The 12,731-nt window shown below is 39.9% G+C and overlaps 1 protein-coding gene across 5 annotated transcripts in view; it reads left to right on the top strand.

The window, feature by feature from the left end:
- LOC134135676 (disks large homolog 2) overlaps nucleotides 1–12,731 on the top strand; it is a 740,305-nt gene that overhangs the window by 723,538 nt on the left and 4,036 nt on the right. For all 5 annotated transcript variants that reach the window (XM_062567370.1, XM_062567369.1, XM_062567373.1 and 2 more), the window contains 5 exons: nucleotides 3,114–3,164; nucleotides 3,942–4,043; nucleotides 5,323–5,495; nucleotides 6,493–6,602; nucleotides 12,441–12,532. In XM_062567370.1, the coding sequence (XP_062423354.1) occupies nucleotides 3,114–3,164; nucleotides 3,942–4,043; nucleotides 5,323–5,495; nucleotides 6,493–6,602; nucleotides 12,441–12,532 (528 nt within the window). The remainder of the gene's footprint in view (nucleotides 1–3,113; nucleotides 3,165–3,941; nucleotides 4,044–5,322; nucleotides 5,496–6,492; nucleotides 6,603–12,440; nucleotides 12,533–12,731) is intronic.

The raw sequence follows: 12,731 nt of genomic DNA, 5'->3' as shown, positions 1-12,731 counted from the left end.
CTGTTCCAGTGCTCTGTCACTCTCACAGTAAAGAGGTTTTTCCTCATGTTCAGGTGGAACTTCCTGTGCTTCAGTTTTTGCCCATTGCCTCTTGTCCTGTCACTTGGCACTGCTGAAAAGAGTCCAGTCCCATCCTCTTGACATCCCCACATAAGGTATCTATACACATTGAGAAGATCCCCCCTCAGGCTTCTCTTCCCCAGGCTGAACAGGCCCAGCTCTCGCAGCCGTTCCTCATAGGGCAGATGCTCTAGCTGTCTGAGCATCTTTGTAGCCCTACGCTGCCCTCTCTCCAGTAGGTCCATGTCTCTCTTGTCCTGGGGAGCCCAGAACTGGACACACTACTCCAGATGAGGCCTCACCAGGGCTGCATAGAGGGGCAGGATCACCTCCCTCCACCTGCTGGCAACACTCTTGCTAATGCACCGCAGGAGACCATTGGCCTTCCTGGCCACAAGGGCACATTGGTGGTTCACGATCAACTTGTTGTCTACTAGACAGAAGGTTTGGGGTTTTCGAGCAGATCAGCCCCCAGCTTGTACTGGTGCATGGAGCTATTCCTCCCTAAGTGCAGGACCCTGCACTTGCCCTTGGTGAATCTCATGAAGTTTCTCTCTGCCCAACTTTCCAGCCTGTCCAGGTCTCTCTGAATGGCAGCACAGCCCTCAGGTGTGTCAGCCACTCCTCCCAGCTTGGCATCATCAGCAAACAGTGCTGATGACAGCTTTAATATGTGTAAACCTCATCCATGGACTCGGCAAAAGAGAAGGCAAAACCTGTGCTTGCTTGGCCCTTTTGGTTGTAATTCTGTGCCTAAGCCAAGTGTTAGCCCACAGAGAAACTTGTAAGTAGTGTCACAATTACTGGCTCTTTGCTTCAGTTGTCCTTGTCACTGTCATCGGTCCAAATGCAGATGTCTGCATCTGACCTTGCTGTTTAGATGCCTTTATAGGACAATGGAGACAAACAGCCATTTCTGACTTTCCCTGTCATCCCAGAGCAGACATCTAAAATAGGTCGGATGAATCATGTCTTCAAATAAGCACTTGCCTGTTTCTCCTCACCTATTGACACTAAAGGGCACTATCTCAGACATAAACAAAATGCAGGCTTCTGAAATCTGACTAAAAGAATCCCCATCTGCAGATCTATGCACCACTGAAACAAGTATATTCAGCTTTACACATTGAATTCCGGCAAACAGGCTCCCCTCCACTTGCTTAGTACATAGTAGTTTCATCAACCAACCAAAAATCAACTTTCTTAGGTTCTTGAAAGGCATAGCCATGGTTCCTCAGGGCTAGAGAGGATAGGCAGTACAGGAGCATCCTCATCCAGCTGGGAGAGTGAATTGTTTCATCTGCAAGGGAATGGGATTCCTAAGTTGATTCTATCACCCCAAGACTTTTCAGGAAAAAAAATCTAATGTACAAAATCTAATGTAATAAAACTCTAAATTCTTAATTTTGCAAAGAGTCAAAGTTAAGCAACTAATTACAATATTGAATGTTTACAAAAAAAAAGGCAAAATCCTTCTTTCACAGACTTCACATTATGTTGCCTTGCCCTGAAAAGCTATCTGTTCTCTTTCTTTTATTATTTTTTTTTCTCATTAGCTGCTTCAGCACCATAACTAGTTTGCAGTTGGTCTTTTCTGTTCTCCCTCTCTTCTATCTTAGTCCTTAATTACAATATTCTTTCTGCTTGAAAGGCATTCTTACACATTTCTCACAGCTGTCAATAATAAACTATTATCCTTGTACAGATTGGATTCTTCTGGTGGGAGTCCATTAAAGACTAAACCACCAAAATTTTGATGCCTATTTGCGAGCTGCGTATCTGAGCTGCCACTGCATTCACTAAAAGTCTTCTCAATACTGTCAGTGGTGCATAGGGCAGCTAACCTCAGCTAAGCTAAACAGTCAGCTAGCCAGTCACTCTACTTCAGGGTCAGCTGTATCCCCCCAAAGTAAATCCTACCCGTGAGGCACCAGGCAACACCCTTCCCCTGCATGGGCACACTTTGGTTTGGCGGGAGCCTGCCAGAATAACAGAACGAGGACTCACGTGCGTGCAAGCACATGAAATGAAGGTGACCCTGTCTATTTTGTAATAACCCTAGTACCCATCAGAGCACCCTTTCTTCTGTAGTATCTAAATTGTTCTATTAAGCAAAATCCCAAGTGTAGATCTTCTGAGAGATAAGCATTAAACTAAGTAAAAATAGAATCATAGTTTTAAACTTTGCTCAGCCTAAGTCATATACAGAACCTACCACAGAGCTTACGTGCTACTGAGTATGCAGCAATGACCCAGAAAGAGAAATGCACATAATTTTTTCATGCAATAGGTTGAAGAATCTTCCCCTCACTCCTCTTACTCTCTCATAGAGAAGAGGACAATGATGCATCAAGGCTGTAAGCCTGGACCAAGCTTCTGTTCCATATAATATTACTCTTGTCTTGTAACAAATTTCTCTGCTCTATTTCCCTAAATGCCTTGGAGAAGCAACGACACTCCTCTGGCTAACAGGAGTGGGGGGAGGATAAGTACATAAAATATGATGCTGTGACATTCCTGTTCAGGGAAAGGGAAATGGTCAGAAAACAGCTTATATCTAGATATCAGGCGGTGAATAAACTAGACCATGGGGTTTTTGCGTAGAAGAAGGATGATCAGCCAAAAAGTATTTATTCTAACAGTAAACATTGTTCAGCTTATCCTGTGGATTTGCCCTGCAGCAGCATATTAAGACCTTAATAATTGAGGAAGCACAAGAATAGCTTCTTAAATTTCTGCAATATCCTTGTAAACAGCCTTGCTATTAAATCCGTAAACGAAGCCTTATTGCCATTGCTACAACTATTCTGTATCATTGAAAAAAGCCCCATTTCAGCACAGAGAAACTAAATATGTGGCAGAGGAGGGAGGGGAAGGTAAAAAAGAGGTCTCCAAACCTCACAGCTATTAGGGACTTTGGAATGGTTCAGGTGAGAAAATTGCCAGAAAGAAATGTTGAACCTGTTCTGCCTCTATATGAAGCACTTTATCAAATTTTAGTATTTGAAGTGTTGCTTGTCAGCTTCAATCTCTTCTCTTTCTTCTCTTATCAGGAGGCCAAGAAGACTGCATCCTCTCTTATGAACCTGTCACAAGGCAGGAAAGTAAGTTTCATCTGCTTTTCTGTCACTATTGCTTAAATTTTTCATTTTACATTTTAAGGGCCAGAAGAGACATAAGCATTGTTGTGCTGGCCCCAGATTCTCTATGGCTCCCTTTTCTCAGCTGCCTTGGCTATTACGTACTTGAGAAATGTATGTGAGGGTCTCCCTTGCTAGATCCCATTTCCTAATGTTTTCAGGCCTCTCCCTAATGTGTTCTCTTGGCCTTTACTAATAAATACATTAAATAATCTGCAAAATATTGATGCAGATTTTTTAGATTTACTGCATCATTGTTGCATGCATTTATTATTTTCCTTTTCATGAGATATGTGCCTCAGCCAGGATAGAGAACCTACAGCAATGTAAACTGAAAATGTTTTCTGTTACTGTAGTACAACCCACCTGATTTAATTGCGGATGCACTCATGTAACTGAAAAAAAAAGAAAGGTGGGGGGGGATCCTGTTTCCTTTCCATGTCTCATGACAGAGTCCATCTGTGAGCATTTAGGAGTCACTTTGTTGACCAATAACGGCTATATATACGACCAAATAGTCTTTTGCCTACACATACATACACTATCAGAGGGCTCTGAACTTTAGCAGTCTCAGTTCCAATTTCTGTATCCCTGACAATAAAAAATTACCCTTCAGAAAAACATACACCTAAGATTTCCCTTCATACATATAGTTAAGAGCTCAGGTTAGTGCATCTTTGGGAATATTTACTGTTATTTCCAGTAACACACTCAAAATATGCTTTTCCTTCTGTTGTTCAGTTAACTACACCAGGCCAGTTATCATTCTGGGTCCTATGAAAGATCGGATCAACGATGATTTGATATCTGAATTCCCTGATAAATTTGGGTCGTGTGTGCCACGTAAGTACTATTTTATTCTTCATTCTATGGCTAAGTTAGATCTCTTGGTGAAACACGTAACGTGAACTGCTATGAAAGCAGTGTCCTTATGTAGTTATGCTTCTCAAAAGCCATTTTTAGAACTGGATAGAAAGAAGACTTCTGCAGAGGCTGCACTTCTGAGGTACTGTTCTGCAGAACTATGTGAAAAACTAGAATTTCAGTCCCGTTGGAAATGTCACTCTTCTTGTTCTAAAACAAGAAGAGTATTCTAAATCAGGATACTGAGTCGAGAAAGCAGACTTCCCCATTGAACAGATATGGGCAAAAGAACAAACAAACAAACAAAAAAGATGATGAAGGTCTGGAAAGAATTTTTGTGCATTTCAAACCTCCTGCAGCCATCACCCCAACACTCATCCCTGGAAGAATAGCAGGTGACAGTCACCAGCTGACTGTCTGGAGGAGAGACAGAGCCCATTGCGCTACTGTTCCAGGGTGTCCATGCTCACATAGGAACCCTCTTGGCTGTCAAAACCAAGAGGTTTCATAGGTTTCTCTTTCATGGCAACTTTCCCAGATGTGGGAATGTTGGACCCTAAGTGCCAGGATGTCCCATCTCGTCAGCAATGCTGTGACATCAAACATAGTCTGGTGTTATCTTTCCTATTTAAATGCTTTAAAATCACCAGCATTTTGCTAAACAGGGGACCTTCTAATTACAAACGCAGTTCACAAATCACTTGTTCTGTAGTTTTTTAAATCAGATTAAAGTCTGAAAGACTAGTAAAATGTTTCAATTTACTAACATATTATCCTCCAATAAAAATGTGGAATAATTTATGGTTTGCATGGAATTTAGACTATCTAATCTGAAGGTAATATTGGACCCTGAATTTTACTGATTATTTATTGCTTGTATAATTAAAGTTTGTTAGGTGTTTATTTTGGCCTCACATTACAATCTTAGTTCATTTTAAACTGATGCCTATGCCATCAACTTAAAACTGCTAGAAATGAGACTAGAATCAACCTCATAATTAAGGCCAAGTTAAATTTATGGAGTTGCCATTCATTTGCATCACTGTAATGGAGAATAGGATTAGATTCAGAGTGTGGGATGTGTTTTGTGTTTGCAGTTTGTGTCTATTCGTCCTGAAAGTGTTCCTTCACTCTGAGATGTGAAGCACTTCTACATATAGCAGACCCAGCACTGGCTGTTGAACAAACCTTAATTGAGATAGTTTGCATGAAATGCTTTTATGGACCTCTTGATTTTTCTATCCTCTGTTTCATGCAGATACCACACGGCCAAAGCGTGACTATGAAGTGGACGGGCGAGATTATCATTTTGTCATTTCAAGAGAACAAATGGAAAAGGATATCCAAGAGCACAAATTTATAGAAGCTGGGCAGTACAATGATAATTTATATGGAACTAGTGTCCAGTCTGTGAGATTTGTGGCAGAAAGGGTAGGTTGATGCCAATTTTATTGCCCATGCAACACGATCTGTTTTGTTGCCCCATTGTATCTTGGACATGATGCTTCTGCCAACATATAAAATATCCACAAAATTGTGATATAATATTTCTAGCCTTACAATGACTGCATGAGTGGAGAGTCTGACTTTGAAAGACAGCATTCTTGGTACTTTCTGCACCCTGATGTAGTGTCATGGGTTCACGAATGTAGCCACAGTGCCTCAAGTATGCCCCAAAAGAGCCTTCCTTCTTTAGGGTCAGTTCAGAGGGGTTCAGAGGTGCTCAGTGGTTACTCTAGTTTGAGCATCCAACTCAGGTTTTGCACTCAGCTCCACTCCCGGCTCTGATGCAGGTTCCTTCCATGGTTTGGACCAAGAAACCTCTGTGTTTCTCAGCTTTTCTGCCTGTATGAAACTAATGAAACTAACAAAAAAACTATACTACAGGCATGGTGTCCTTTTTTTAAAAAAAGATAGCTTTTGTAAAGCTATCTCAGAACAGCACTTTGGGAATGCTTTTTGAACATTAATAATTGCAAAATTGCAGACACCTCTATAAGACAGATAAGCAAACTTATCTTGCTTTCACAGAGGCAAAAATGAAGCACAGAGATATTAATGACATGCCTCAGGTGACACAAGAAGTTTTAGACATAAACATGAATTGATTTAACCAGTAAGAATGTAGACATCCTAGTATTTTTATGAATCAGTTTTCCATGTTTCTGAAGAACAGCTCTCCCCACAAAGTTTAACCTCTAGAATAAAAAGCAGCCTGCTCCCATGTCTTCAGTATAGTCTTTAATATTAGCAGCAAAGTGAAAGAAATACTGCAGAGAAGTGGAGTGTTTGCCCCCAGCCCCCACTTCCCTGGTGTGTCAGTAATGGCTTTGCTCCAGGGCCCTGTGTCGCAGAATTACCTCCCTTCTTTTAGCTGAACTGCAGCCAACGCTGCAAAAATAAACACATTCTCATCTCTTTCCAACAGGGCAAGCACTGTATACTCGATGTGTCAGGAAATGCTATTAAACGATTGCAAGTTGCACAACTCTATCCCATTGCTATCTTCATTAAGCCTAAATCATGGGAGCCTCTGATGTAAGTATAAAACCCTTCAAGCATTTTTACTTCAGTCTCAAATAGCACAACACAGGTCTCCAGCTGACATTTTGCCTGCTCTGTAAAATCAATAGCAAGAGGAGGTAGGAAGAGCAAAGACTTGCTCTCTATTTATGCCCTCAGCTGTGCACTGGGTGGCCAGCCCAGAGGAACCAGCCAAAGCTGCCTTTGAACTTTTCACATTTGGGGCATGCAGTCGTACTTGACGGACCCCGAAAGGACAACCTGACAGTGCTCTGTGTACTTTTCCAAACACATGCAGGGAATATAGCAAGGCCTTTGTAGCATCACATGGCACAGCTTGTGCCATCCAGCCTTGGTTGCTCATGGAGTGTAGGGTCTGGTCACAGTGCACACATAGGGGTACAAGCAGAGTAAACTTGTATCAAACTTTCTGCATTAGGTCAGCCTTTCATTTACATCAGGGTTTGTACCTAAAGGACTGGAAAGGGGCAAAATTAACACTTAAAAGAACAAAGGGGAAGGCACCAGTTTCATGCTGTGACTAGGAACCTAATTTCAATACTCATAAAAATCCTGGGAGACAACAAGCAGTTCGGCAACTAAGGTATAAGAACCTAGAGAATAAAAAGGTTAAAAGAGGCAGCTGATGTATCAAATCAATCTCACTTCCTTCACTCACGAGGTGTATATCTGTGGTGTATCTTCATTTTTTTTCTGGCTTTTGACATATCTCCGTGTGGTATTGTCAGTAGTAGACTAGAGAAATTTGGTCCTGATGGAATTACTAGAGAGCACAAGCACAGCCATTCTCAGGCAGTCATTGAAATTGGTACTGGTAAACTGGGAGGAAAACAGAAGGCCAGTAAGTGCATTTCTTGAGCTGTGGCACTATTCGACACTACTTGCTATTTTCATGAAGCACTTGAACATTGATTTGGATTGTACTTTTATAAAGTTTGTGAACAGCACAAGGTTGAGAAAGGTTGCAAGTACTTTGGAGGATAAGATTAAAATTCAAAGCAAAATCAGTAAGATGAAATTCAACACGGACAAAAGGAGAGAAAATGAAATGCATGACTACAAGCAGGGAATAATTAAGCTATAGCACTGCAGAAAAGCATCTGGGACTTGGAGTCAATCACACAGGACTGTGAATGGAGGGATAATGCTGTTGCAAAAAAGACTACTGTCAGTCTGGGTTCTATTAACATCACTGCTGTGTAGGGACACAAAACACAATTATGTTGTTTTACGTGGTGTGGATGACACCTCAGCTGGGGCGCTGTGCCTAGTTCAGGATAACACCCTGGAAATAGAAGAAGAATGAGGGTTATGCAGCCTAGAGAAGAGGAGGCTGAGCAGGAAATACAGTAATGATATCTGCAGTGTTTGAAGTTCATTTTAAAATTAATTATGATTAATTGTTTTTAAATTTATTACAATCAGTTGTTTCTGAAGTGAAACTAGGGTAATGCAGGAAGTTATCAACTTCAGTTACTGTAATAATAATGAAATTTGGTACTCTGTGCTTTTTTCTCACCAAAGGTTCTGCAAACACCTGGTGATGCTATATGTACCCAGCAAAAAATTAAATGTAGGCATCCCCCTCCTACGATAGATGCATGCCTGGTTATGTTGAAGGCATGCCCACAAATACTGGATTGCAGAGCTGGAGACTGCTAACATGCCCCATCGCAGGATCCTTTCTAGCCCTGTCTTTTGGAGATGAGGCTGTTGCATGCCCAGGCACATTAGGGGGAATCAAAGAGCATATAGTGCTGAAACAGCCCCAGCCAGTCCAAAGGTTGGGTAACCTGGGTTGGATGACTTTTTAACATTTCTTCCAGCCTCACAGTTCAGTTATATTCTGATTATTTTGCTGTTTAGAATGGACAAGGTTGCCTAACAGCCTACCTTCTGCATTGATTCATCATTTAAGAAAAAATTTTAAACTGTGGTTTTCTTCTCCATAGGCTTCTTACATTATTGCGTCTAGCATGAAATAAAAGGAGGTAAATAAATGTGGTCCTTACTCTGAAAAAATATACGTATCAGATACAACAGTAAATGTGGGAAAAAAATAAATATTTGGTTGATTTGATGCAAGAATATCAAGTCTTTGAGCAGACTGGATGAAAAGTGTTATGTAGATGCAAAACATTAGGACAGTCATCCTTCTTTTAAAACAAAGTAATGCTAGTTTTCTATTTAGGACTAAATAAATTATGCAGAGTTAGTAAAACTTTCCTTAGTGATATATATCAAAAATTACTAGGCTATTCTTCGCTCTCTAAATCAAAACCTGCATGAGTGTTGACAGTACAGTAGGGACAAAGAAAGTGAAACCTGTTATATAATTTTTGAATTGTTTATTCTACAAATGTTCTACAGAAGGCATTCTTAATTAGACTTAATTAAAGCTTTAAAAATTACACCCTTAATTAAAATCCAAACTTCTTTCAGACAGCAAGGGTACTTGTGGATCAGCACTGATTTTGGATTTTTTGTAGTAATGTGGTTTATATAAACAAATTATGTAAACACAATACAGCTACTCCTGAAAAAAAATGAGAAAAAGTAATGAATTCAGGTATTCTACACTACTTTATCCCCTGCAGCTTGCTCTCAACATGTAATCTTTTTATCTCCTTAATATATCTAATGTGCATTTATCTTATCAAACAGCACCCAAAATTAGTTTCTGACAGAAATAAAAACTCTTCTAATATAACTGGTATTATTTTCTTTTAAGAATTTCATTGAGAATAACGACATAATTCTGAGCTTCTTGCTCATGAAAATCATTTATTTTATTTGGCAATGGAGTTAAATCAGTCAGGATGTTGCTGAACATCTATGCGCTCTGCTGTGAACTGTGGAGTGCATTTGCAGTGTGTGGCTACTTCACATTCGCAGGCTGTGCACATGCTCTTGCCTCATAGCAGAGGCAGGGCAGACTTCTACATATTCATGGAGGGTCAAGCAGTCTCATTTTTACCCTAAGCATTTTCCACTGATGAGTTGATGCTCCGTAAATTCACACACTAATTTTTCTCATGGAAATTTGTTTGTACAACCCTTTCTCCTCGTTAAGGGTTTTAACAACATGGTCTGAGGGTGTTCATAGATGAATGGGTATAACCCCTTCCCAACGGATACTATTATTTTTCTGCAAAGAAGTTTCGTGTGGTATATCAATGCCCTGTGGGAAGAGAATGAGGATATTTTTATACTGATAAAACTGTGTTCAATTGGTTTTGTTTCATGTGTGTAACTACCACAACAGAAAAATTCCAATTCTTAAATGAGAAGGGGATATACTAGTACAAAATCGATTTGTAATGCTAGCTTTATCTGCTGAAACTATTACTCCTGCTTGTATAAACAAGTTGAAAGTTAATGTAATATCAAAGAGAAACTATGTCAGACCAAGGAAAAAAATGTGGAGAAGAATGACCTATTCCATCATCCTGCCCTTTCTTCTTCACCTCTAAATGACTCCTCTGCACAGGTTTAATGCCAGAAGGGTCCCTGCTGGCACCCCTCGGTCAACCTCTTTTTTAGAGGGATGAGGATGGTGGGATCACAGCAATGAAAACTGGAAGTAGCGAAGAGGCCACCTGGGTGAGCTCCTCATTCAGAGAGGAGAAAAACTCTCAGAAAGGTGCCTGCAGGGATAGCTCTTTGCAAGCATTTTTAATTCACCAGCTGTGCAGGTCCCTGTCTAGAAGAGAAAAATTTAGAAGGGATCATTATTTGACAAGACTTTTAATTCATCATGACAAATGGACATCATCGTCCTCCCACATTCCATCCTCTCCCCTGAAGGCACAGGACTGGCATGAGTACAACTCACATGGTTTTACACCATGGGCAAACCTATGTTCTGCAGATCAAATTAAAATTTCTGCTTGTTTCAAGTGTTTGCTGTTTTAAAGGCTTCTTTATATTTATATAGATATTCTCTCCTTTGATTTTCGAAGACCATCAGGAAGACTTCTCAGAGATTTACCAGAAATAGATTGGGAAGGAGGAGGATGTTATTAGCACTAGAATACTGACTGAGTGTCCTTAATATATGATAATGTGTTAAGCCTGCATATAATTTTGCAGTACTTTGTCCCACTCCAAGATAGAGCCTGAGTTAAGTCACTTAAAAACATGTGCAAGTAGGCATAGTTGATGAGAAGCCTGCCTGAACTCAATTAGATAGCAATCCTTCCAATAAATAGAATTAGTAGTATTAGAAATTTAGCAGCATGACACAGATTTGCATACATTAATCCAAAACCTCTGAATATAATCCACAAATGATTTTCATAAATTCTCAAATAAATCTTTCTTATCTTGCATTCTATAGGTCTACTTTCTGGTTGCACTGGCAATTCTAGAGAGATTTTTTTAAGCAATGCTCCCAGTTATATGATTAGTATACAAACAGACAACTTTAGGGTCATTTCTATAAATACATTTTTGTATCTTTGACAACTTGCATAGCATTTTTCAGAAACTAGGTAGGAGTTAGCTGTAGCAAGTTCATACTGCTGTGCATTTTATAGATCATTTTTTATGCATCATCACACACACAATTTTCTACACACATCACACATGTCATACTATATACAGTCCATTACCACATAATCATATGATTTAGTGCAAGACATTAAATCAGGTTTATGTAGGATACAGGATGCTGTCTACTTGCCTCAGAAAATTTCCCTCATATTTTAAGAAAAATGAACCCATGCTTTGAAAAAAGAGCAAACAAAGTATATTTGTTACTGATGATTTATTTGCATATCCTCAGGCATATATGTGTAAGGCATTGAATGAGTATGAGCTCGATTCTTTGCGAGCTGCAGTGGAATTAACAACTGAGCATGTTTGGGCAAGACAACTCATTTCTTACAATTATTAAATAGTTTCTCTGTAGAAAAAGAAGTGCTCTGCTAAATAACAAAACATTTGCAATAATATAGTGTTATTGGTGGTGTCTATATTTTAGGTTTATTGGTACTTTGCAGTTTAGAGTTTGCAAGACACATTGGACTACGAATCTATATATTTAATCACGAAGGACCAGAAAAGAGAAGAATACAAGTAACCAACTCATACCAACTCTTCCTGCTGAAAAAATTCAGTTTGATTTCTAACATTTATGTCGAACTCATATCTGTACCTGAATTAAGAAATCATTCTGAAGGACAGTGTTTGGGTTCTTCTGTGGTCCCTGTGGGATTTACCATGACTTTGGGCTTTCTCCAGTGGAGCCAGGAGTCTCACTGTGCTGAATCCTGCCTTTAATTGTGGTTTCACTGTCATGACCCCAAGATGAGTTGAAACCCAGTTTCCATTTCAGCAGTCTGGAAAGTCTTCTTCAGTCAAGACAGCCAGCTGCAGATCTGGGAGACTGGGAGATTCCTGAAATAGCTACTGCTCATGAGGCAGGAGCACCCTGAGGAATAGCTCAGACCTCAAGGGTCTCTGGGCCCTGAGACTAACTTCCTGAGGCCACACATTCATTTCAGTTAGCAGTCACTAAGTTTGGGCCTCACTTTGTTTGGAAGTGTAGAGTGGTGACCTCAAAACAAAAATTTAGGGGAGAAAAGGGAAATAGACCTGGGAAACCTTGAAAATATAGATGTCTATTATATGACAACAAAATTGAGTTTAAAATACTGAAACTGCTCATGAACAGACCAAAGAACTTCAGCTCTTGATTCTTGCACCAATTCCTATCCTGTACCAAGCTCTGTAATTCAGCTGAAGATATTTGCTAGAAAGCTATCTGAACAGTTTATTCAAACTGTACTAAGAACCTGAACTTCTTGATGACTTCTTCTGTGTTTCTAGGGAAATGAATAAACGTCTTACAGAGGAGCAAGCCAAGAAAACCTATGATCGAGCAATTAAATTAGAACAAGAATTTGGAGAATATTTTACAGGTATGTATTTGTTCAAAAGAATCATTTCCCAAGATATAGCCTGCAATTACAGAATATGTGAGTCAGCTCTGTCTCCGGCTTACAGTGCACACCAGTATAGTGTGCCTGCAGTAATGAGTCATGGTTTGAGCCTGTGGTTTTCCAGGAAACTCGAGGGGAGGGGAGGTGTTCAACACCTCAGGTATTTGATGTCCTGAAG

Source organism: Rhea pennata, chromosome 1 (genome assembly GCF_028389875.1).
Source record: "Rhea pennata isolate bPtePen1 chromosome 1, bPtePen1.pri, whole genome shotgun sequence".
Classification (NCBI taxonomy): Eukaryota; Metazoa; Chordata; class Aves; order Rheiformes; family Rheidae; genus Rhea; species Rhea pennata.
This window is presented reverse-complemented; position numbering and strand designations above follow the sequence as displayed.